Source organism: Entelurus aequoreus, linkage group LG03, assembly GCF_033978785.1.
Source record: "Entelurus aequoreus isolate RoL-2023_Sb linkage group LG03, RoL_Eaeq_v1.1, whole genome shotgun sequence".
Taxonomy (NCBI): domain Eukaryota; kingdom Metazoa; phylum Chordata; class Actinopteri; order Syngnathiformes; family Syngnathidae; genus Entelurus; species Entelurus aequoreus.
In genome coordinates, this window is record NC_084733.1 from 2,763,971 (window position 1) to 2,791,513 (window position 27,543).

Here is a 27,543-nt window from a genome sequence, read left to right on the forward strand (position 1 = left end):
TTTTAATTTTTTATTATTATTTTTTTCAATAAAGAAATACAATCATGTGTGCTTACGGACTGTATACCTGCAGACTGTATTGATCTATATTGACATACACATACACAATATGTATATATTTTGTTTTTTATGTTGATTTAATTTAAAAAAAAAATATATATATATATATATACATATATATATATATATTTTAAATTTTTTTTTTTTTTTTTTTCAATAAAGAAATACAATCATGTGTGCTTACGGACTGTATACCTGCAGACTGTATTGATCTATATTGACATACACATACACAATATGTATATATTTTGTTTTTTATGTTGATTTAATTAAAAAAATATATATATATATGTATATATATATATATATATATATATATATATATTTTAATATTTTATTTTTTTTTTTTTTCAATAAAGAAATACAATCATGTGTGCTTACGGACTGTATACCTGCAGACTGTATTGATCTATATTGACATACACATACACAATATGTATATATTTAGTTTTTTATGTTGATTTAATTTTTTAAAAAAAAATAAAAAAAAAATATATATTTTAATTTTTTATTTTATTTTTTTTTGTCCAAAAAGAAATACAATCATGTGTGCTTACGGACTGTATACCTGCAGACTGTATTAATCTATATTGACATACACATACACAATATGTATATATTTTGTTTTTTATGTTGATTTAATTTAAAAAAAAATATATATATATATATATATATATATATATATATATATATATATATATATATATATATATATATATATATATATTTTTTTTTTTTTATTATTTTTTTTCAATAAAGAAATACAATCATGTGTGCTTACGGACTGTATACCTGCAGACTGTATTGATCTATATTGACATACACATACACAATATGTATATATTTAGTTTTTTATGTTGATTTAATTTAAAAAAAAAAAATTTAAAAAAAAAAAAATATTTTAATTTTTTTTTTTTTTTTTTTTGTCCAAAAAGAAATACAATCATGTGTGCTTACGGACTGTATACCTGCAGACTGTATTGATCTATATTGACATACACATACACAATATGTATATATTTTGTTTTTTATGTTGATTTAATTAAAAAATAAAAAAAAAAAAAAAAATTTTTTTTTTTTTTTTTTTTAATTTTTTGCGCGGCCCGGTACCAATCGGTCCGCGGACCGGCACCGGGCCACGGCCCGGTGGTTGGTGACCACTGCTTTAGACGGCATAAAGTATTAAGGAAAACAATTTATCATTGCAAAAAAAAACAGAGGTGTACTTTTCACATTAAATGAACGGCATGTGTTAATTTTGATATTTTTCTTTTTCAAAACCAATACAATATTTGTTTAGTTTGGGCCCAGAGACCAATAAGGGTCTCAGTCATAAAAATGTTGAAAATAAGTCATATATTCAGCATCAAGGGTTGGAATTGGGGGTTAAATCACCATAAAAAATATTCCCGGGAGCGGCCACCGCTGCTGCTCACTGCTCCCCTCACCTCCCAGGGGGTGATCAAAGGGTGATGGGTCAAATGCAGAGAATAGTTTCGCCACACCGAGAGTGTGTGTGACAATCATTGGTACTTTAACTTTTTTATAAACAATTTAAATCAAAATTTGATGCCTTTTTTGTTAAAAAAAACCCAACAACTTGTTTTTATGGTAAACACAAAATATGCAACATATTTTACGCCCCCAAAATGTTCAAAGTCAAATATTTGATGTGAAGTCATAGGAGCCTTAAATAGGTCAATAACTCATAACAACATTTAATTCATTGTATTTTTTTGAGCAATGACAGTTTAAAAAAAACAATCCCACAGAAAGTATTTGTTTAGTTTAGTTTATTATTATTTCTTCGGTCAGTGGTCAACAAAATAAACAAACAGTTTTACATAAACAGGAGTTTATCCAAACCTTATTCAACTATGGTATTTTGAGAGGTAATCATTGAAGTGGGACATCACTGAAGGCCTAGGTGGGAAACACACGGCCCGCCACTGATATTTTATATATTTTCAATGGAACAAAACAATAACGTGTTGGTGTTGTTTACTTGAGTCATATTGCAGTCCACACGTATCTCTTATGTGTGACTGCCATCATATTGCAGTCTGCATGTATCTCTTATGTGTGACTGCCATCATGTTGCAGTCTACACGTATCTCTTATGTGTGACTGCCATCCTATTGCAGTCTGCACGTATCTCCTATGTGTGACTGCCATCATATTGCAGTCTGCATGTATCTCTTATGTGTGACTGCCATCATGTTGCAGTCTACACGTATCTCTTATGTGTGACTGCCATCCTATTGCAGTCTGCATGTATCTCTTATGTGTGACTGCCATCATGTTGCAGTCTACACGTATCTCTTATGTGTGACTGCCATCATATTGCAGTCTGCATGTATCTCCTATGTGTGACTGCCATCATATTGCAGTCTACATGTATCTCTTATGTGTGACTGCCATCATGTTGCAGTCTACACGTATCTCTTATGTGTGACTGCCATCCTATTGCAGTCTGCATGTATCTCTTATGTGTGACTGCCATCTACTGGTCACACTTATCATTACCTCATGTACCATATCAAATATATTCGAGGTCGGTAAGCACAACCAGGTTACAAGGCGCACTGTCGAGTTTTGAGTAAAAGAAAGTATTTAAGTGCGTCCACAAACGGGTGTTGTCAGTGAGGATGTCACCTTCAGTTCATTTTGCAGCACAATGTCCGCCAGCGTTGCTTCCCTGTGGTCGCTGAGAGATGGACTGATGTCTCGCTGCTGCCAGCCAGAGAGGGAAGAGTCAAGCGTGCAGCAGTCGTGTCTTCTCATGTTTGCGTACCGTCTCAAAGTTGAGCAGCATGTTCTTCAGCCTGTCAATCTCCTCCCTCAGCTCCCTGATGAGGCGCACGTTGGCATCCTGCGAGCACATGGCAAGCACGCGTTGAACAATTACAAGATAATACGCAGCGTGTGAGTGACGCTCTACTCGGCCGGCCGACCTCGTTCACCCGAGGCTGGTTGATGATGTTCCTGGCGTGGGCGGCGTAGCGCAGCGTGCTGAGGGTCTCGTTGTAGCAGTTAGCAGAGGGAGAGACAGCTGCAACACACAACATATTATCTGTGTCACGCTACAATTTACTTCATGTAAGCTAATGTCAGCTTCTTCTGCTACATTGTCACATTTACACAAAGCTAACTATCACTGTCATTGTGTACATACAGTCATGTCTCTGCACTGTCATTGTGTACATACAGTCATGTCTCTGCACTGTCATTGTGTACATACAGTCATGTCTCTGCACTGTCATTGTGTACATACAGTCATGTCTCTGCATTGTCATTGTGTACATACAGTCATGTCTCTGCACTGTCATTGTGTACATACAGTCATGTCTCTGCACTGTCATTGTGTACATACAGTCATGTCTCTGCACTGTCATTGTGTACATACAGTCATGTCTCTGCACTGTCATTGTGTACATACAGTCATGTCTCTGCACTGTCATTGTGTACATACAGTCATGTCTCTGCATTGTCATTGTGTACATACAGTCATGTCTCTGCACTGTCATTGTGTACATACAGTCATGTCTCTGCACTGTCATTGTGTACATACAGTCATGTCTCTGCATTGTCATTGTGTACATACAGTCATGTCTCTGCACTGTCATTGTGTACATACAGTCATGTCTCTGCACTGTCATTGTGTACATACAGTCATGTCTCTGCATTGTCATTGTGTACATACAGTCATGTCTCTGCACTGTCATTGTGTACATACAGTCATGTCTCTGCACTGTCATTGTGTACATACAGTCATGTCTCTGCACTGTCATTGTGTACATACAGTCATGTCTCTGCACTGTCATTGTGTACATACAGTCATGTCTCTGCATTGTCATTGTGTACATACAGTCATGTCTCTGCACTGTCATTGTGTACATACAGTCATGTCTCTGCAACTTCATACTTTATCTCACCAAATGGATCAAATAATCACAAGTGGTCACCAAGTGATGAATGGAAATAAACATTAATTCCTCAAGTCAAAGATCCTCTATATGACAGGAGTGCTCTGCTGTTTTTAAGGACATACAGTAAAAGGTCAAAGATCCTCTATGTGACAGGAGTGCGCTGCTGTTTTTAAGGAACGCCTACAAAAATGCTAGTCAAAGATCCTCTATATGACAGGAGTGCGCTGCTGTTTTTAAGGAACGCCTACAAAAAATGCTAGTCAAAGATCCTTTACATGACAGGAGTGCTCTGCTGTTTTTAAAGATACACTGTAAAAAGTCAAAGATCCTCTATATGACAGGAGTGCTCTGCTGTTTTTAAAGAACGCCTACAAAAATGCTAGTCAAAGATCCTTTACATGACAGGAGTGCTCTGCTGTTTTTAAAGATACACTGTAAAAAGTCAAAGATCCTCTATATAAAAGGAGTGCTCTGCTGTTTTTAAGGATACACTGTAAAAAGTCAAAGATCCTCTATACAACAGGAGTGCTCTGCTGTTTTTAAGGAACGCCTAGTAATACTAGTCAAAGATCCTCTGTTTGACAGGAGTGCTCTGCTTATTTTAACAAACACCTAAAAAAATGTGAGTCAAAGATCCTCTATATGACAGGAGTGCTCTGCTGTTTTTAAGGAACGCCTACAAAAATGCTAGTCAAAGATCCTCTATATGACAGGAGTGCGCTGCTGTTTTTAAGGAACGCCTACAAAAATGCTAGTCAAAGATCCTCTATATGACAGGAGTGCTCTGCTGTTTTTAAGGAATGACTAAAAATAATGCTTGTCAAATATCCCCTATACCAGTGGTCCCCAACCACCGGGCCGCGGCCCGATAAGAAATTTAAAAAAATAAAATAAAAAAATTAAAATTAAAATAAAAATTAAATCAACATAAAAAACACAATATATACATTCTATATCAAAATAGATCAATACAGCCTGCAGGGATACAGTCCGTAAGCACACATGATTGTATTTATTTATGTAAAAAAAAACAAAAAAAAGGACTGCTGACATACTTGATAGTTTTGGAGTTGTAAGAAGTCAAAGATCCTCTATACGTGACATACTTGCCATCATGATAGTTTTGGAGTTGTAAGAAGTCAAAGATCCTCTATACGTGACATACTTGCGATCATGATAGTTTTGGAGTTGTAAGAAGTCAAAGATCCTCTATACGTGACATACTTGCGATCATGATAGTTTTGGAGTTGTAAGAAGTCAAAGATCCTCTATACGTGACATACTTGCGATCATGATAGTTTTGGAGTTGTAAGAAGTCAAAGATCCTCTATACGTGACATACTTGCGATCATGATAGTTTTGGAGTTGTAATAAGTCAAAGATCCTCTATACCAGTGGTCCCCAACCTTTTTGTAGCTGCGGACCGGTCAACGCTTGAAAATTTGTCCCACGGACCGGTTGGGAGGGGAGGGGGGGTGTATTTAAAAAAAAAAAAAACTTTTTTTTTTTTTTTTTTTTTTTACATAAAAAAATACAATCATGTGTGCTTACGGACTGTATCCCTGCAGGCTGTATTGATCTATATTGATATAGAATGTATATATTGTGTTTTTTATGTTGATTTCATTAAAAAAAAAAAAAAAAAAAATTTTTTTTTTTTTTTTACATAAAAAAATACAATCATGTGTGCTTACGGACTGTATCCCTGCAGGCTGTATTGATCTATATTGATATAGAATGTATATATTGTGTTTTTTTATGTTGATTTCATTAAAAAAATAAATAAATAAAAAATTTTGTTTTTTTTTTACATAAAAAAATACAATCATGTGTGCTTACGGACTGTATCCCTGCAGGCTGTATTGATCTATATTGATATAAAATGTATATATTGTGTTTTTTATGTTGATTTCATAGAAAAAAAAAAAAAAAAAAAAAATATATATATATATTTTTTTTTTTACATAAATAAATACAATCATGTGTGCTTACGGACTGTATCCCTGCAGGCTGTATTGATCTATATTGATATATAATGTATATATTGTGTTTTTTATGTTGATTTCATTAAAAAAAAAAAATATATATATATATATATATATATTTTTTTTTTTACATAAATAAATACAATCATGTGTGCTTACGGACTGTATCCCTGCAGGCTGTATTGATCTATATTGATATAGAATGTATATATTGTGTTATTTATGTTGATTTCATTTTTAAAAAAAAAAAAAAAAAAAAATTTTTTTTTTTTTTTTTTACATAAATAAATACAATCACGTGTGCTTACGGACTGTATGCCTGCAGGCTGTATTGATATATATTGATATATAATGTATATATTGTGTTTTTTATGTTGATTTCATTAAAAAAAAAATATATATATATATATTTTTTTTTTTTTAAATTTTTGTGCGGTCCGCGGACCGGTACCAATCGCCGGTCCGCGGCCCAGTGGTTGGGGACCACTGCTCTATACGTGACATACTTGCGATCATGATAGTTTTGGAGTTGCCCCCCAGGCTGTCTTTGAGCAGCCAGGTGAGGACAGAGTCTCTGTAGGGGATGAAGCAGTGCCTCCTTCCTCCTCCTCCAGACAGAGAGCTGCTGTGGCTCCCTGCTGTGCTGCCTTCACCCTCGGACGCCATGCTGTTGATGCTCTGGCAGCTGCTGGACATCTGGGAGTTCTGGGCTGAGGACAGAAAAATGATCAGGAGGAAGAACGCCCATATTTGGAAGGAATGGTGTTTCTGGCTAACCCAGGGCAGAAATGACGATGCCCAGCGTGACGAGAGACTTGTTGATGTTGGAGCCCTCGGTCAGTCGGTCCCTGCACGAGCTGGCGTCTGCTCTCTCGCTGCAAATGTCACATTACAACGGCAGTAACCACATGGCCACTAGGGGGCAGCAGACACACTCTCTTACCTTCCAGCCAGGTCCACCAGGTTGATCCTGCTGACTGTTTCTGAGGGACGGTTGTTTTCTAGTGTCGCCTGTGAGGAATGATGAGGACAATAATGACATGGTGAGTAACGATGAGGACAACACAATAGTTTTCAAGCAGCTCATTAGCATTAAAGCTACACTCACACAACTTCAAGTTACTAGCAAGATTTTGTAAAACCACAAAATTCCAGAATGAAGGCGAGATGACAACTTATATTGGACACAAACAACTACTGCTTACAGAACGTGTGCAGTATCAACCTGTCTTCATGTAGAAGACCTTTGTGATCTCTAAGCGTACTTAAATGCTAGAATGTCGGTCAAATTGTATAACCTTTGACTTGTGAGGTAGGAGAAAAGTACTTAAATGCTAGAATGTCGGTCAAATTGTATAACCTTTGACTTGTGAGGTAGGAGAAAAGTACTTAAATGCTAGGATGTCGGTCAAATTGTATAACCTTTGACTTGTGAGGTAGGAGAAAAGTACTTAAATGCTAGAATGTCGGTCAAATTGTATAACCTTTGACTCGTGAGGTAGGAGAAAAGTACTTAAATGCTAGGATGTCGGTCAAATTGTATAACCTTTGACTTGTGAGGTAGGAGAAAAGTACTTAAATGCTAGAATGTCGGTCAAATTGTATAACCTTTGACTTGTGAGGTAGGAGAAAAGTACTTAAATGATAGAATGTCGGTCAAATTGTATAACCTTTGACTTGTGAGGTACGAGAAAAGTACTTAAATGCTAGAATGTCGGTCAAATTGTATAACCTTCGACTTGTGAGGTAGGAGAAAAGTACTTAAATGCTAGAATGTCGGTCAAATTGTATAACCTTTGACTTGTGAGGTAGGAGAAAAGTACTTAAATGCAAGAATGTCGGTCAAATTGTATAACCTTTGACTTGTGAGGTAGGAGAAAAGTACTTAAATGCAGGAATGTCGGTCAAATTGTATAACCTTTGACTTGTGAGGTAGGAGAAAAGTACTTAAATGCTAGAATGTCGGTCAAATTGTATAACCTTTGACTTGTGAGGTAGGAGAAAAGTACTTAAATGCCAGAATGTCGGCCAAATTGTATAACCTTTGACTTGTGAGGTAGGAGAAAAGTACTTCAATGCCAGAATGTTGGTCAAATTGTATAACCTTTGACTTGTGAGGTAGGAGAAAAGTACTTCAATGCCAGAATGTCGGTCAAATTGTATAACCTTTGACTTGTGAGGTAGGAGAAAAGTACTTAAATGCTAGAATGTCGGTCAAATTGTATAACCTTTGACTTGTGAGGTAGGAGAAAAGTACTTAAATGCTAGAATGTCGGTCAAATTGTATAACCTTTGACTTGTGAGGTATGAGAAAAGGGTATAACCTGAGTATACTGCACGGTGAAGATGGCGTGGGAGCGGCTGCTGGCGTGGTGGTTGTGGGTGGCCGCCGTGATGCGATTGGCGATTCCTGCCTCCAGCAGCTCCATGGCCTGCTTGCTGTCTGACACCACATGCTGTGATAGGTCTGATTGAAGAGACATTAGATGCTGTGATAGGTCTGATTGAAGAGACATTAGATGCTGTGATAGGTCTGATTGAAGAGACATTAGATGCTGTGATAGGTCTGATTGAAGAGACAATAGATGCTGTGATAGGTCTGATTGAAGAGACAATAGATGCTGTGATAGGTCTGATTGAAGAGACAATAGATGCTGTGATAGGTCTGATTGAAGAGACATTAGATGCTGTGATAGGTCTGATTGAAGAGACAATAGATGCTGTGATAGGTCTGATTGAAGAGACATTAGATGCTGTGATAGGTCTGATTGAAGAGACATTAGATGCTGTGATAGGTCTGATTGAAGAGACAATAGATGCTGTGATAGGTCTGATTGAAGAGACAATAGATGCTGTGATAGGTCTGATTGAAGAGACATTAGATGCTGTGATAGGTCTGATTGAAGAGACATTAGATGCTGTGATAGGTCTGATTGAAGAGACAATAGATGCTGTGATAGGTCTGATTGAAGAGACAATAGATGCTGTGATAGGTCTGATTGAAGAGACAATAGATGCTGTGATAGGTCTGATTGAAGAGACATTAGATGCTGTGATAGGTCTGATTGAAGAGACATTAGATGCTGTGATAGGTCTGATTGAAGAGACAATAGATGCTGTGATAGGTCTGATTGAAGAGACAATAGATGCTGTGATAGGTCTGATTGAAGAGACAATAGATGCTGTGATAGGTCTGATTGAAGAGACATTAGATGCTGTGATAGGTCTGATTGAAGAGACATTAGATGCTGTGATAGGTCTGATTGAAGAGACAATAGATGCTGTGATAGGTCTGATTGAAGAGACAATAGATGCTGTGATAGGTCTGATTGAAGAGACAATAGATGCTGTGATAGGTCTGATTGAAGAGACAATAGATGCTGTGATAGGTCTGATTGAAGAGACAATAGATGCTGTGATAGGTCTGATTGAAGAGACATTAGATGCTGTGATAGGTCTGATTGAAGAGACAATAGATGCTGTGATAGGTCTGATTGAAGAGACATTAGATGCTGTGATAGGTCTGATTGAAGAGACAATAGATGCTGTGATAGGTCTGATTGAAGAGACATTAGATGCTGTGATAGGTCTGATTGAAGAGACAATAGATGCTGTGATAGGTCTGATTGAAGAGACAATAGATGCTGTGATAGGTCTGATTGAAGAGACATTAGATGCTGTGATAGGTCTGATTGAAGAGACATTAGATGCTGTGATAGGTCTGATTGAAGAGACAATAGATGCTGTGATAGGTCTGATTGAAGAGACATTAGATGCTGTGATAGGTCTGATTGAAGAGACAATAGATGCTGTGATAGGTCTGATTGAAGAGACAATAGATGCTGTGATAGGTCTGATTGAAGAGACAATAGATGCTGTGATAGGTCTGATTGAAGAGACATTAGATGCTGTGATAGGTCTGATTGAAGAGACATTAGATGCTGTGATAGGTCTGATTGAAGAGACATTAGATGCTGTGATAGGTCTGATTGAAGAGACAATAGATGCTGTGATAGGTCTGATTAAAGAGACAATAGATGCTGTGATAGGTCTGATTGAAGAGACAATAGATGCTGTGATAGGTCTGATTGAAGAGACAATAGATGCTGTGATAGGTCTGATTGAAGAGACAATAGATGCTGTGATAGGTCTGATTGAAGAGACAATAGATGCTGTGATAGGTCTGATTGAAGAGACAATAGATGCTGTGATAGGTCTGATTGAAGAGACAATAGATGCTGTGATAGGTCTGATTGAAGAGACAATAGATGCTGTGATAGGTCTGATTGAAGAGACAATAGATGCTGTGATAGGTCTGATTGAAGAGACAATAGATGCTGTGATAGGTCTGATTGAAGAGACAATAGATGCTGTGATAGGTCTGATTGAAGAGACAATAGATGCTGTGATAGGTCTGATTGAAGAGACAATAGATGCTGTGATAGGTCTGATTGAAGAGACATTAGATGCTGTGATAGGTCTGATTGAAGAGACAATAGATGCTGTGATAGGTCTGATTGAAGAGACAATAGATGCTGTGATAGGTCTGATTGAAGAGACATTAGATGCTGTGATAGGTCTGATTGAAGAGACATTAGATGCTGTGATAGGTCTGATTGAAGACATTAAATGCTGTGATAGGTCTGATTGAAGAGACATTAGATGCTGTGATAGGTCTGATTGAAGAGACATTAGATGCTGTGATAGGTCTGATTGAAGACATTAAATGCTGTGATAGGTCTGATTGAAGAGACAGTAGATGCTGTGATAGGTCTGATTGAAGAGACAATAGATGCTGTGATAGGTCTGATTGAAGAGACATTAGATGCTGTGATAGGTCTGATTGAAGAGACATTAGATGCTGTGATAGGTCTGATTGAAGAGACATTAGATGCTGTGATAGGTCTGATTGAAGAGACAATAGATGCTGTGATAGGTCTGATTGAAGAGACAATAGATGCTGTGATAGGTCTGATTGAAGAGACAATAGATGCTGTGATAGGTCTGATTGAAGAGACAATAGATGCTGTGATAGGTCTGATTGAAGAGACAATAGATGCTGTGATAGGTCTGATTGAAGAGACAATAGATGCTGTGATAGGTCTGATTGAAGAGACAATAGATGCTGTGATAGGTCTGATTGAAGAGACATTAGATGCTGTGATAGGTCTGATTGAAGAGACATTAGATGCTGTGATAGGTCTGATTGAAGACATTAAATGCTGTGATAGGTCTGATTGAAGAGACATTAGATGCTGTGATAGGTCTGATTGAAGAGACAATAGATGCTGTGATAGGTCTGATTGAAGAGACATTAGATGCTGTGATAGGTCTGATTGAAGAGACATTAGATGCTGTGATAGGTCTGATTGAAGAGACATTAGATGCTGTGATAGGTCTGATTGAAGAGACATTAGATGCTGTGATAGGTCTGATTGAAGAGACAATAGATGCTGTGATAGGTCTGATTGAAGAGACATTAGATGCTGTGATAGGTCTGATTGAAGAGACATTAGATGCTGTGATAGGTCTGATTGAAGACATTAGATGCAGGTAAATGAAACCAAGGTAAAAGGGGAAATAAAACAAGCCTAGAAAAGCAGTTGATTTGGGAGAGAAATGGATGAAATGTCTCCTCACTTTTTACCAGCACAATGTTGAGGCATGAATCAGCTCACATGTGCTGCACTGAATAACTGTGACTCCTAAACAACTGCGTGTGTATTGCTGCTTCTAGCAGGATATGACATCACTTCCTGTGGTCACCTGGGATGTGTGTGCAGACAATGAGGGGATGCAGGCCTCGCAACAAAGTGCAGGAGGACAGAAAGGAGTTAAAGTACCAAAGGGACATGGGGGATTTTTTTTAATAATTTTTTTTTTTTTTTTTTAGACATGTATTATAAACATTTTTTTTCCCCCTCATGTCTCTTTAGGGTCTCCGTACACACACTAGGTGTGGCGTAATTATTCTCTGCATTTGACCCATCACCCTTTGATCACCCCCTGGGACATGAGGGATTTTTTTCTTATATTTTTTTTTCTTTGACATGTATCTCAAAACTTTTTTTAGTTATAAAAAAAAAATAATAATAAAAAAATTATTAAATTTTTTTTTTTTAGACATGTATTTCCTGCGCACGAGAAACTTTTTATAATTTTTTTTTTTTTTTATAAAAAGTTTCTCGTGCGCAGGAGAAACTTTTTATTAAAAAAAAAATATATATATATATATAAACTTTTTATGAAAAAAAAAATATATATATAGATTTTTTTCATAAAAAGTTTCTCCTGCGCACGAGAAACTTTTTATTAAAAAAAAAATGTTATTTTTTTTTATAAAAAGTTTCTCGTGCGCAAGGGAAACTTTTTATAAAAACAATTATTATTTTCAATTATATAATTTTTTTTTTATAACTTTATAAAAAGTTTAGATACATGTCTAAAAAAATAAAAAATAAAATAAAATTATAAAAAAAAATGTTTCCCTCATGTCTCTTTTTTTTTTACATGTATCTCGAAACTTTTTATAGTTATAAAAAAAAAAAAAAATTCTAATTTTTTTTAGACATGTATCTCCTGCGCACGAGAAACTTTTGATAAAATTTTTATGTTTTCCCTCATGTCTCTTTAGGGTCTCTGTACACACACACTAGGTGTGGCGTAATTCTTCTCTGCATTTGACATCACCCTTTGATCACCCCCTGGGACATGGGGGATTTTTTTCTTATCATTTTTTTTTTTCTTTGACATGTATCTCGAAACTTTTTATAGTTATAAAAAAAAATAAAAATGTATAATTTTTATTTTAGACATGTATCTCCTGCGCACGAGAAACCTTTTATAAATTTTTTTTTTTTTTTTAATTATAATTTTTTTTTTTTTTTTTATAAAAAGTTTCTTGTGCCCAGGAAAAAATTTTTATAAAAAAAATAATTTTTTTGAATTAAAAAAAAAAAAAAAAAGAAGTTTCTCCTGCGCACAAGATTAAAAAAAAAAATTTTTGTAACTTTTTATAGTTATAAAAAATAAAAAAAATTCTAATTTTTTTTAGACATGTATCTCCTGCGCACGAGAAACTTTTGATAACATTTTTATTTTTTTTTGATCACCCCTTAGGACATGGGGATTTATTTCTTAAATTTTTTTTTTTTGACATGTATCTCAAAACTTTTTATAGTTATAAAAAAAAAAAAAAAAATTATAATTTTTTTTTTAGACATGTATCTCCTGCGCACGAGAAACTTTTTATAAAAATGTTTTTTTAAAAAAATTATATATATATATTTTTTTATAAAAAGTTTCTTGTGCCCAGGATAAACTTTTTATTAAAAAAAAAAAAAATTTTTTTTTTTTTTTTTAGACATGTATCACGAAATTTTTTTATAAACATTTTTTTTCTTTTGATTATATAATATATTTTTTTTTTTATAACTTTATAAAAAGTTTTGAGATACATGTCTAAAAAAAAATAAAATAAATAAAATTATAAAAAAAATGTTTTCCCTCATGTCTCTTTAGGGTCTCCGTACACACACACTAGGTGTGGCGTAATTCTTCTCTGCATTTGACCATCACCCTTTGATCACCCCCTGGGACATGGGGGATTTTTTTCTTATCATTTTTTTTTTTCTTTGACATGTATCACGAGAAACTTTTAATTAAAAAATATGTTCTTTTGATTATATAATTATTATTTTTTTTATAACTTTATAAAAGGTTTTGAGATACATGTCTAAAAAAAAATAAAATAAATAAAATTATTAAAAAAATGTTTTCCCTCATGTCTCTTTTACACACACACTAGGTGTGGTGTAATTCTTCTCTGCATTTGACCCATCACCCTTTGATCACCCCCTGGGACATGGGGGATTTTTTTCTTATAATTTTTTTTTTCTTTGACATGTATCTCGAAACTTTTTATAGTTATAAAAAATGTTTTTAAAAATGTAAAAAAAATTTTTTTAGTATCTTTTAGACATGTATCTCCTGCGCACGAGAAACTTTTTATAAATTGTTTTTTTTCATAAAAAGTTTCTCCTGCGCACGAGAAACTTTTTATTAAAAAGGCAAGGCAAGGCAAGGCAACTTTATTTGTATAGCGCTTTTCATACACAAGGCAGACTCAAAGTGCTTCACAGACAACAAAGTGAAATGAAAGAAAATAAAAGCAAAATTAAAATGCAGACAATAAAAATAAAAACAGTGCAGACATTAAAAGTTAAAAGATTAAAAGATTTAGCTGAAAGCTAAGGTGAACATAAAAGTCTTCAGTCTAGTTTTAAAAGTAGTGAGAGTTGGGGAGAGTCTGACATCTTCAGGAAGTTTATTCCAGCTATGTGTTGCATAGTGACTGAATGATGATCTCCCTTGATTTGAGTTTACTCTTGGAACCGCTAACAGATTGGTCTCAGAAGATCTTAGTGATCTAGAGGGCGTATATAGTGGGAGCATATCAGTGATATACTTGGGCCCTAGACCATGTAGTGATTTATATGTGAGCAGGAGGATTTTGAAATCTATTCTCTGATGTACAGGGAGCCAATGTAAGGATTTAAGAATTGGTGTAATGTGCTCACATTTTTTGGTCTTTGTTAGAACTCTAGCAGCAGCGTTCTGAACAAGCTGTAGCTGCCTGACAGTTTTTTTGGGAAGACCTGCAAGGAGACCATTACAATAGTCTAGCCTACTGGTAATAAAGGCATGTACAAGTTTTTCTAAAAAAACAAATTTTGTTATTTTTTTTAATAAAAAGTTTCTCGTGCGCAAGGGAAACTTTTTATAAAAACATTTTTTTTTTTTTTACATGTATCATCGAAACTTTTTATAAAAAAAAAAAAATTAATTTTTTGTTTTTTTTAGTCATGTATCACGAGAAACTTTTTATTAAAAAAAATGTTCTTTTAATTATATAATTTTTTTTTTTATAACTTTATAAAAAGTTTAGAGATACATGTCTAAAAAAAAATAAAAAAAAATAAAATTATTAAAAAAAATGTTTCCCTCATGTCTCTTTTTTTTTTACATGTATCTCGAAACTTTTTATAGTTATAAAAAAAAAAAAAAAAAAAATTTTTTTTTTTTTTTTTATAAAGTTTCTCCTGCGCACGAGAAACTTTTTATAAAAATAAAAAAAATGTTTTTTTTTTTTTTTATAAAAAGTTTCTCGTGCACAAGGGAAACTTTTTATAAAAACTAATATTTATTTTTTTGACATGTATCTCGAAACTTTTTATAAAGTTATATAAAATAAAATAAAAATGTATAATTTTTTTTTTAGACATATCTCCGCGCACTAGAAACTTTTTATTAAAAAAAAAAAATTAAATTTTTTTTTTTAGACATGTATCACGAGAAACTTTTTATTAAAAAAAAAAAATTCAATTATATAATTTTTTTTTTTTATAACTTTATAAAAAGTTTAGATACATGTCTAAAAAAATAAAAAATAAAATAAAATTATAAAAAAAATTTTTTCCCTCATGTCTCTTTTTTTTTTGACATGTATCTCGAAACTTTTTATAGTTATAAAAAAAAAAAAAAAATTCTAATTTTTTTTAGACATGTATCTCCTGCGCACGAGAAACTTTTGATAACATTTTTATTTTTTTTTGATCACCCCCTAGGACATGGGGATTTATTTCTTAAAATTTTTTTTTTTTTGACATGTATCTCGAAACTTTTTAGTTATAAAAAAAAAAAAAAATTATATATATATTTTTTTTTATAAAAAGTTTCTTGTGCCCAGGAAAAACTTTTTATAAAAAAAAATTTTTTTTTGAATTATTTTTTTTTTTTAATAAAAAGTTTCTCCTGCGCACAAGAAACTTTAAAAAAATAAAATAAAATTTTGTAATTTTTTTTTTTTTATAAAAAGTTTCTCGTGCGCAAGAGAAACTTTTTATAAAAACTCATTTTTATTTTTTTGACATGTATCTCGAAACTTTTTATAAAGTTATATAAAATAAAATAAAAAATTTATAATTTTTTTTAGACATGTATCTCCGCGCACGAGAAACTTTTTATAAAAAAAAAAAAATTACAAAATTTTATTTTATTTTTTTAAAGTTTCTTGTGCGCAGGAGAAACTTTTTATTAAAAAAAAAAAATAATTCAAAAAAAAATTTTTTTTTATAAAAAGTTTTTCCTGGGCACAAGAAACTTTTTATAAAAAAAAATATATATATAATTTTTTTTTTTTTTTATAACTAAAAAGTTTCGAGTTTTTTTCTTTTAGACATGTATCACGAAAAACTTTTTATAAAAAAAAATGTTCTTTTGATTATATATATATTTTTTTTTTTATAACTTTATAAAAAGTTTTGAGATACATGTCTAAAAAAAAATAAAATAAATAAAATTATAAAAAAAATGTTTTCCCTCATGTCTCTTTAGGGTCTCCGTACACACACACTAGGTGTGGTGTAATTATTCTCTGCATTTGACATCACCCTTTGATCACCCCCTGGGACATGGGGGATTTTTTTCTTATCATTTTTTTTTTCTTTGACATGTATCTCGAAACTTTTTATAGTTATAAAAAAAATAAAAATGTATAATTTTTCTTTTAGACATGTATCTCCTGCGCACGAGAAACTTTTTATACTTTTTTTTTTTTTTTAATTATAATTTTTTTTTTTTTTTTTATAAAAAGTTTCTTGTGCCCAGGAAAAACTTTTTATAAAAAAAATAATTTTTTTGAATTAAAAAAAAAAAAAAAAAAAGTTTCTCCTGCGCACAAGTTTAAAAAAAAAACATTTTTGTAATTTTTTTTTTTTTTAATAAAAAGTTTCTCGTGCGCAAGGGAAACTTTTTATAAAAACTAATATTTATTTTTTTGACATGTATCTCGAAACTTTTTATAAAGTTATATAAAATAAAATAAAAATGTATAATTTTTTTTTTAGACATATCTCCGCGCACTAGAAACTTTTTATAAAAAAAAAAAAATTAAATTTTTTTATTTTTAGACATGTATCACGAGAAACTTTTTATTAAAAAAAATGTTCTTTTGATTATATAATTATTATTTTTTTTATAACTTTATAAAAGGTTTTGAGATACATGTCTAAAAAAAAATAAAATAAATAAAATTATTAAAAAAATGTTTTCCCTCATGTCTCTTTTACACACACACTAGGTGTGGTGTAATTCTTCTCTGCATTTGACCCATCACCCTTTGATCACCCCCTGGGACATGAGGAATTTTTTTCTTATATATTTTTTTTCTTTGACATGTATCTCAAAACTTTTTTTAGTTATATAAAAAAATTTTTTTTAAAAATTATTAATTTTTTTTTTTTAAGACATGTATTTCCGCAGCACGAGAAACTTTTTATAAATTTTTTTATTTTTTTTTTATAAAAAGTTTCTCGTGCACAGGAGAAACTTTTTATAAAAATAAAAAAATTTTTTTTTTTTTTTTTCATAAAAAGTTTCTCCTGCGCACGAGAAACTTTTTATTAAAAAACAAATTTTGTTATTTTTTTTAATAAAAAGTTTCTCGTGCGCAAGGGAAACTTTTTATAAAAACAATTTTTTTTTTTACATGTATCATCGAAACTTTTTATAAAAAAAAAAAATGTAATTTTTTGTTTTTTTTAGTCATGTATCACGAGAAACTTTTTATTAAAAAAAATGTTCTTTTAATTATATAATTTTTTTTTTTATAACTTTATAAAAAGTTTAGAGATACATGTCTAAAAAAAAATTTAAAAAAATAAAATTATTAAAAAAAATGTTTCCCTCATGTCTCTTTTTTTTGTTTTGACATGTATCTCGAAACTTTTTATAGTTATAAAAAAAAAAATAATAATAATAATTTTTTTAATTTTTATAAAGTTTCTCCTGCGCACGAGAAACTTTTTATAAAAATAAAAAAAATGTTTTGTTTTTTTTTATAAAAAGTTTCTCGTGCGCAAGGGAAACTTTTTATAAAAACAATTTTTTTTTTTTTACATGTATCTCGAAACTTTTTATAAAGTTATATAAAATAAAATAAAAAATGTATAATTTTTTTTTTAGACATGTATCTCCTCGCACGAGAAACTTTTTATAAAAAAAATAATAATTTTTTTTTTTTTAGACATGTATCACGAGAAACTTTTTATAAAAAAAAAAATTTCAATTATATAATTTTTTTTTTTTATAACTTTATAAAAAGTTTAGATACATGTCTAAAAAAATAAAAAATAAAATAAAATTATAAAAAAAAATTTTTCCCTCATGTCTCTTTTTTTTTGACATGTATCTCGAAACTTTTTATAGTTATAAAAAATAAAAAAAATTCTAATTTTTTTTAGACATGTATCTCCTGCGCACGAGAAACTTTTGATAACATTTTTATTTTTTTTTGATCACCCCCTAGGACATGGGGATTTATTTCTTAAAATTTTTTTTTTTTTACATGTATCTCGAAACTTTTTATAGTTATAAAAAAAAAAAAAAATTATAATTTTTTTTTTAGACATGTATCTCCTGCGCACGAGAAACTTTTTATAAAAATGTTTTTAAAAAAAAATTATATATATATTTTTTTTTATAAAAAGTTTCTTGTGCCCAGGATAAACTTTTTATAAAAAAAAAATAAATTTTTGTTTTTGTTTTATGTATCACGAAAACATTTTTATTAAAAAAAATGTTCTTTTGATTATATAATTTTTTTTTTTTTTATAACTTTATATAAAGTTTTGAGATACATGTCTAAAAAAAAATAAAATAAATAAAATTATAAAAAAAATGTTTTCCCTCATGTCTCTTTAGGGGCTCCATACACACACACTAGGTGTGGCGTAATTCTTCTCTGCATTTGACCCATCACCCTTTGATCACCCCCTGGGACATGGGGGATTTTTTTCTTATCATTTTTTTTTTTTCTTTGACATGTATCACGAGAAACTTTTTATTAAAAAATATGTTCTTTTGATTATATAATTTTTTTTTTTTTTATAACTTTATAAAAGGTTTTGAGATACATGTCTAAAAAAAAATAAAATAAATAAAATTATTAAAAAAATGTTTTCCCTCATGTCTCTTTTACACACACACTAGGTGTGGTGTAATTCTTCTCTGCATTTGACCCATCACCCTTTGATCACCCCCTGGGACATGGGGGATTTTTTTCTTATAATTTTTTTTTTCTTTGACATGTATCTCGAAACTTTTTATAGTTATAAAAAATGTTTTTAAAAATGTATAATTTTTTTTTAATTTTAATTATATATATATATATATTTTTTATAACTTTATAAAAAGTTTTGAGATACATCTCTAAAAAATTTAAAAAAAAAATAAAATTATAAAAAAAAATTTCCCCTCATGTCTCTTTAGGGGCTCCGTACACACACACTAGGTGTGGCGTAATTATTCTCTGCATTTGACCCATCACCCTTTGATCACGCCCTGGGACATGGGGGATTTTTTTCTTATAATTTTTTTTTTTTTTTTGACATGTATCTCGAAACTTTTTATAGTTATAAATTTTTTTAAAAAAAATGTATAATTTTTTTTTTTAGTATCTTTTAGACATGTATCTCCTGCGCACGAGAAACTTTTTATAAATTGTTTTTTTTTTTTAATTATATTTTTTTTTAATAAAAAGTTTCTCGTGCGCAGGAGAAACTTTTTATAAAAAAAAAATATATATATTTTTTTTTAATAAAAAGTTTCTCCTGCGCACAAAAAGGTTTTTATAAAATTTTGTTTTTTTAATTATTTTTTTTTTATAAAAAGTTTCTCGTGCGCAAGGGAAACTTTTTATAAAAACAATTATTTTTTTTTGACTTGTATCTCGAAACTTTTTATAAAGTTATATAAAATAAAATAAAAAATGTATAATTTTTTTTTTTTTAGACATGTATCTCCGCGCAAGAGAAAGTTTTTATAAAAATAAAAAAAAAACATTTTTTTTTTTTTTTTAGAGATGTATCACAAGAAACTTTCAATAAAAAAAATGTTATTTTAATTATATATATATTATTTTTTTATAACTTTATAAAAAGTTTTGACATACATCTCTAAAAAAAAAAAAAAAAAAAAAAAAAATTATAAACAATTTTTTTCCCCTCATGTCTCTTTAGGGGCTCCGTACACACACACTAGGTGTGGCGTAATTATTCTCTGCATTTGACCCATCACCCTTTGATCACCCCCTGGGACATGGGGGATTTTTTTCTTATAATTTTTTTTTTTTTTTGACATGTATCTCAAAACTTTTTATAGTTATAAAAAATTTTTTTAAAAATGTATAATTTTTTTTTTTAGTATCTTTTAGACATGTATCTCCTGCGCACGAGAAACTTTTTATAAATTGTTTTTTTTTTTTTAATTATAATATTTTTTTTAAATAAAAAGTTTCTCGTGCGCAGGAGAAACTTTTTATAAAAAAAAAAAATAAAAACAATTTTTTAATAAAAAGTTTCTCCTGCGCACAAAAAGGTTTTTATAAAATTTTGTTTTTTTAATTATAATTTTTTTTTTAAATAAAAAGTTTCTCGTGCGCAGGAGAAACTTTTTATAAAAAAAAAAAAAAAAAAATATTTTTTAATAAAAAGTTTCTCCTGCGCACAAAAAGGTTTTTATAAAATTTTGTTTTTTTAATTATTATTTTTTTTAATAAAAAGTTTCTCGTGCGCAAGAGAAACTTTTTATAAAAACAATTATTTTTTTTTGACATGTATCTCGAAACTTTTTATAAAGTTATATAAAATAAAATAAAAAATGTATAATTTTTTTTTTTTTAGACATGTATCACCGCGCAAGAGAAACTTTTTATAAAAATAAAAAAAAAACATTTTTTATTTTTTTTTAGAGATGTATCACAAGAAACTTTCAATAAAAAAATGTTATTTTAATTATATATATATATATATATATATTTTTTTAGAACTTTATAAAAAGTTTTGAGATACATCTCTAAAAAAAAAAAAAAAAAAAAAAAAAAATTATAAACAATTTTTTCCCCCTCATGTCTCTTTAGGGGCTCCGTACACACACACTAGGTGTGGCGTAATTATTCTCTGCATTTGACCCATCACCCTTTGATCACCCCCTGGGACATGGGGGTTTTTTTCCTTATAATTTTTTTTTTTTTTTTACATGTATCTCGAAACTTTTTATAAAGTTATATAAAAAAAAAAAAAATTATAATTTTTTTTTAGACCTGTATCTCCTGCGCACGAGAAACTTTTTATAAAAAAAAAAAATGTTTTTTTTTTTAGACATGTATCTCGTGCGCACGAGATCAAAAATTAAAATGTTTAAATTTTAAAAAATTATAATTTTTTTTTTTTATAAAAAGTTTCTCTTTTTTATAAAAAGTTTCTCGTGCGCAGGAGAAAGTTTTTATAAAAATTTTTTTTTGACATTGTTGATTGTCATGTCATGTTCGGATGTACATTGTCTTTGCTCCACAGTAAGTCTTTGCTGTCGTCCAGCATTCTGTTTTTGTTGACTTTGTAGCCAGTTCAGTTTTAGTTTGGTTCTGCATAGCCTTCCCTAAGCTTCAATGCCTTTTCTTAGCGGCACTCACCTTTTGTTTATTTTTGGTTTAAGCATTAGACACCTTTTTACCTGCACCCTGCCTCCCGCTGTTTCCCACATCTACAAAGCAATTAGCTACCTGCTGCCACCCACTGATATGGAAGAGTATTACACGGTTACTCTGCCCAGCTCTAGACAGCACCGACACTCAACAACCACACATCATTTGCAGACTATAATTACTGCTTTGCAAAGAATATTTTTAACCCAAATAGGTGAAATTAGATCATCTCCCACGGCACACCAGGGAGATGATCACCACTTTTGGATTTCAGGCGATGGTCTAAGCCCCAAATAGGCTACTGTTTATTTAATCCCTGCAGATTTAGGTTTATTTTGAAAGGTTTAGAGGCAAATATAAAAACGATGATGAAAAAATATTTAAAATGAAATAGAGTGGATTTTTACACTCTTAAAAAATATATTTAAAAAAATATTTAAACTATTTATCGTCATTAAAAAGTTACTGCTACCTCGCTTCACTTGAGAAGATAGAAGGGGTTGCCAGCGGGGTATTGTTTTATGACCGGAGGTGAGGAGGGTTTATGACCCCCCCCCCCAGGAAGTGGGCGTGGCTTCCACTGACCCTCTAAAAAAGGGGCACCAGCGGGGGATTGTTTTATGAGCCCAGGAAGTGGGCGTGGCCTAAACCGGAAACAGGAAGTATACGTCCCATCCGGCCGCCGTTTTAATTTTGTAGTTTTTTTTTAAGCTGTCCGCCATCTTGGTTGTGGCCATATTTGGGCGTAGCGACCACAAAAGAACAAAAAAATGAATGCGATCTATTGTCATTTTTTTACGTTTAGTTCTGCTATCAATTTTTGGAGCAATGACAGCTTTAAAAAAATCCCACTAAAATTTTTGGGGATCCAACATTTAATAAAAGATTTTTATTTAAAATTTAAAAATAAATCATCCTTTTTTAAAAAAAAAAATTACTTTTAGCAGTTACGTATTTTTCGGACTATAAGTCGCAGTTTTTCTCTCATTCACGTAAGAGACTAGACGTATAAGATTTCATGGGATTTAGCGATTAGGAGTGACAGATTGTTTGGTAAACGTATAGCATGTTCTATATGTTATAGTTATTTGAATGACTCTTACCATAATATGTTACGTTAACATACCAGTTGGTTATTTATGCCTCATATAACGTACACTTATTCAGCCTGTTGTTCACTATTCTTTAGACCAGGGGTCACCAACCTTTTTGAAAGCAAGAGCTACTTCTTGGGTAGTGATTAATGCGAAGGGCTACCAGTTTGATACGCACTTAAATAAATTGCCAGAAATAGCCAATTTGCTCAATTTACCTTTAAGTCTATGTTATTATTAATAATTAATGATATTTACACTTAATTGAACGGTTTAAAAGAGGAGAAAACACGAAAAAAATGACAATTACATTTTGAAACATAGTTTATCTTCAATTTCGACTCTTTAAAATTCAAAATTCAACCGAAAAAAAGAAGAGAAAAACTAGCTGATTCGAATCTTTTTGAAAAAATTAAAAAAATAATTTATGGAACATCATTAGTAATTTTTCCTGACTAAGATTCATTTTAGAATTTTGATGACATGTTTTAAATAGGTTAAAATCCAATCTGCACTTTGTTAGAATATATAACAAATTGGACCAAGCTATATTTCTAACAAAGACAAATCATTATTTCTTCTAGATTTTCCAGAACAAAAATTTTAAAAGAAATTCAAAAGACTTTGAAATAAGATTTAAATTTGATTCTACAGATTTTCTGGATTTGCCAGAATAAGTTTTTGAATTTTAATCATAATAAGTTTGAAGAAATATTTCACAAATATTCTTTGTCGAAAAAAACAGAAGCTAAAATGAAGAATTAAATTAAAATTTACTTATTATTCTCTACAATAAAAAAATTTAATTTACTTGAACATTGATTTAAATTGTCAGGAAAGAAGAGGAAGGAATATAACAGGTAAAAAGGTATATGTGTTTAAAAATCCTAAAATCATTTTTAAGGTTGTATTTTTTCTCTAAAATTGTCTTTCTGAAAGTTATAAGAAGCAAAGTAAAAAAAATAATGAATTTATTTAAACGAAAGAAGACCAAGTCTTTCAAATATTTTCTTGGATTTTCAAATTCTATTTGAGTTTTGTCTCTCTTAGAATTAAAAATGTCGAGCAAAGCGAGACCAGCTTGCTAGTAAATAAATACAATTTAAAAAATAGAGGCAGCTCACTGGTAAGTGCTGCTATTTGAGCTATTTTTTAGAACAGGCCAGCGGGCTACTCATCTGGTCCTTACGGGCTACCTGGTGCCCGCGGGCACCGCGTTGGTGACCCCTGCTTTAGACATTTTAAATTGCCTTTCAAATGTCTATTCTTGGTGTTGGCTTTTATCAAATACATTTCCCCCAAAAATGCGACTTATACTCCAGTGCCACTTATATATGTTTTTTTCCTTCTTTATTATGCATTTTCGGCCGGTGCGACTTATACTCCGGAGCGACTTATACTGCGAAAAATACGGTACTGCCGAAGCGGAATCATAGTGACCATATTTCTGCCAAAGCAGATGGATGCCTACACGCTAAAAACTACAAATTGTAATACCCAGTTATGCCTGTTGGAATTATAAATAATTTTGCCTTAAGGACTACAACCACGATGGCGGACAGCTTAAAAAACTGCAAAATTGGAGTGTTTTTTTACCGTAAATATAAAACTGCATTTTTACAGTAAAATTCTGGCGACTTAGCTGCCGGATTTTTACCGTAAAAACGACAATTGTAGATTTTACCGTGTACTATTGTGAATAGCAAAATAGTACCAACGTTTTTTACAGTAAAAAAACTGGCAGCTCAGTTGCCAGCATTTTATGGTCAAAAAACAGTGGGACTGTTTTTTTAGTTACAGTAAAATGCTGTAAAACTAGGGATGTCCGATAATGGCTTTTTGCCGATATCCGATATTGTCCAACTCTTTAATTACCGATACCGATATCAACCGATATATACAGTCGTGGAATTAACACATTATTATGCCTAATTTGGACAACCAGGTATGGTGAAGATAAGGTACTTTTTAAAAAAACGAATCAAATAAAATAAGAGAAATAAATTAAAAACATTTTCTTGAATAAAAAAGAAAGTAAAACAATATAAAAACAGTTACATAGAAACTAGTAATTAATGAAAATGAGTAAAATTAACTGTTAAAGGTTAGTACTATTAGTGGAGCAGCAGCACGCACAATCATGTGTGCTTACGGACTGTATCCCTTGCAGACTGTATTGATATATATTGATATATAATGTAGGAAGCAGAATATTAATAACAGAAAGAAACAACCCTTTTGTGTGAATGAGTGTAAATGGGGTTGGTTGGTGCACTAATTGTAAGTGTATCTTGTGTTTTTTATGTGGATTTAATTTAAAAAAAAAAAAAAAAAAAAAAAAAAACGATACTGATAATAAAAAAAACGATACCGATAATTTCAGATATTACATTTTAACGCATTTATCGGCCGATAATATCGGCAGACCGATATCGGACATCTCTATGTAAAGCCACAGTACATTTCACGAAGTTGCTGTAAAATCTATTCATAAAATTTGACAATTTGATGAATAACTTTTTTTGGAATCACAAGTCAAGCAGATAAAAAGTATTTATTCCCAGTTCAACAAAAACATTGTTTGAATGTATGATCATATATTTGTTACATTACATTATTTATGGTTAAAAAATATGCGATCGCATTGAGTACATGTTTTTACAAAAATTTTTCTGTCAAAATGGATAAAACTAATACATTTACCGTAATTTCCGGACTATAAGCCGCACCTGACTATAAGCCGCACCAGCTAAATTTAGGGGAAAATACAGATTGCTCCATATACAAGCCGCACCCGACTATAAGCCGCAGGGTTTTGATGTGTAATTACCATAGTATATAGGGGTTCCTGCTACCACGGAGGGGATTGTTGGGACAGAGATGACTGTTTGGGAACGCAAAGCGTCCCATTTATTAACAATAAATCTTTCAATCATTCAATCAAACTTTCACATCTTTGACATGGCGAACAGCATTCATGCAGAGTACAAATAATACAAAGGTGCAAAGTAATACAAAGTGCTCGCCTGTACGTTATCAAAATAACCAGCCTACCGGTATATGAAGAGTCAGCCTTTAATCATTGTGTCATCGTCTTCCTCCTGTGTACTAAAACCACCGAAATCCTCTTCGTCGGTGTCGGAGAAAAACAGGCCGTATATAAGCCGCACCCTTGTATAAGCCGCAGGGACCAGAACGAGGGGAAAAAGTAGCGGCTTATAGTCCGGAAATTACGGTAGTCAGAAAATGTGAAGTACTTTAATGACGCACATTACTTCCAGGCTTTCGAGGGCCAAATAAAATGATCAGATCTGGCCCACGGGCCTTGAGTTTGACACCCGTGCCCTAGCTTGTTAATACCATTAAGGGTATTTTGTTGATACTGACAAATAACACCAAAGACGCTATAATGTGGTCGTCCGTGTGGAGTAAAGCACTTGGCTTTTCTGCACAACAACAACTAAACATTTAGTTTCTGTTATGAAAATCAACAACAAAAACAAGGTGTATCGGACCAACAATCACAGTATTTACTACTAGGACTTAACATGACGTTATTTTATTTGCACAAGCAGGTCTTTGCAGCCATATTTGGGCATAGCAACCACAAAAGAACAACAAAATGAATGCGTCATTTTTTTACGTTTAGTTCTGCTATCAATTTTTGGAGCATCCCACTAAAACTCTTGGGGATCCAACATTTAATTAAAAAAATGTAATTTGAAATTTAAAAATAAAAGTCATCCTTTTTTTATTTATTACTTTTAACAGTGAAGTGTCTAGATCAGGGGTCACCAACGCGGTGCCCGCGGGCACCAGGTAGCCCGTAAGGACCAGATGAGTAGCCCGCTGGCCTGTTCTAAAAATAGCTCAAATAGCAGCACTTACCAGTGAGCTGCCTCTATTTTTTAAATTGTATTTATTTACTAGCAAGCTGGTCTCGCTTTGCCCGACATTTTTAATTCTAAGAGAGACAAAACTCAAATAGAATTTGAAAATCCAAGAAAATATTTGAAAGACTTGATCTTCACTTGTTTAAATAAATTCATTATTTTTTTTACTTTGCTTCTTATAACTTTCAGAAAGACAATTTTTGAGAAAAAATACAACCTTAAAAAGGATTTTTAAACACATATACCTTTTTATCTTTTAAATTCCTTCCTCTTCTTTCCTGACAATTTAAATCAATGTTCAAGTAATTTTTTTTATTTTTATTGTAAAGAATAATAAATACATTTTGATTTAATTCTTCATTTTAGCTTCTGTTTTTTCGACGAAGAATATTTGTGAAATATTTCTTCAAACTTATTATGATTAAAATTCAAAAAAAATATTCTGGCAAATCTAGAAAATCTGTAGAATCAAATTTAAATCTTATTTCAAAGTCTTTTTCTTTTCTTTAAAAAATGTTGTTCTGGAAAATCTAGAAGAAATAATGATTTGTCTTTGTTAGAAATATAGCTTGGTCCAATTTGTTATATATTCTAACAAAGTGCAGATTGGATTTTAACCTATTTAAAACATGTCATCAAAATTCTAAAATGAATCTTAGTCAGGAAAAATTACTAATGATGTTCCATAAATTATTTTTTTAATTTTTTCAAAAAGATTGGAATTAGCTAGTTTTTCTCTTCTTTTTCTCGGTTGAATTTTGAATTTTAAAGAGTCGAAATTGAAGATAAACTATGTTTCAAAATGTAATTGTCATTTTTTTTGTGTTTACTCCTCTTTTAAACCGTTCAATTAAGTGTAAATATCATTAATTATTAATAGTAACATAGAGTTAAAGGTAAATTGAGCAAATTGGCTATTTCTGGCAATTTATTGAAGTGTGTATCAAACTGGTAGCCCTTCTCATTAATCACTACCCAAGAAGTAGCTCTTGGTTTCAAAAAGGTTGCTGACCCCTGATATAGATCGACTTTACATCTATC

The 27,543-nt window shown here is 31.1% G+C and overlaps 1 protein-coding gene across 1 annotated transcript in view; it reads right to left on the reverse strand.

The window, feature by feature from the left end:
- stard9 (StAR-related lipid transfer (START) domain containing 9) overlaps positions 1-27,543 on the reverse strand; it is a 111,500-nt gene that overhangs the window by 34,697 nt on the left and 49,260 nt on the right. The window contains exons 6-12 of the mRNA XM_062043309.1: positions 8,299-8,441; positions 6,918-6,985; positions 6,752-6,849; positions 6,481-6,684; positions 3,015-3,112; positions 2,855-2,932; positions 2,716-2,793 (exon numbers count right to left, since the gene is read on the reverse strand). Coding sequence (XP_061899293.1) covers positions 2,716-2,793; positions 2,855-2,932; positions 3,015-3,112; positions 6,481-6,684; positions 6,752-6,849; positions 6,918-6,985; positions 8,299-8,441 — 767 coding nt within the window. The remainder of the gene's footprint in view (positions 1-2,715; positions 2,794-2,854; positions 2,933-3,014; positions 3,113-6,480; positions 6,685-6,751; positions 6,850-6,917; positions 6,986-8,298; positions 8,442-27,543) is intronic.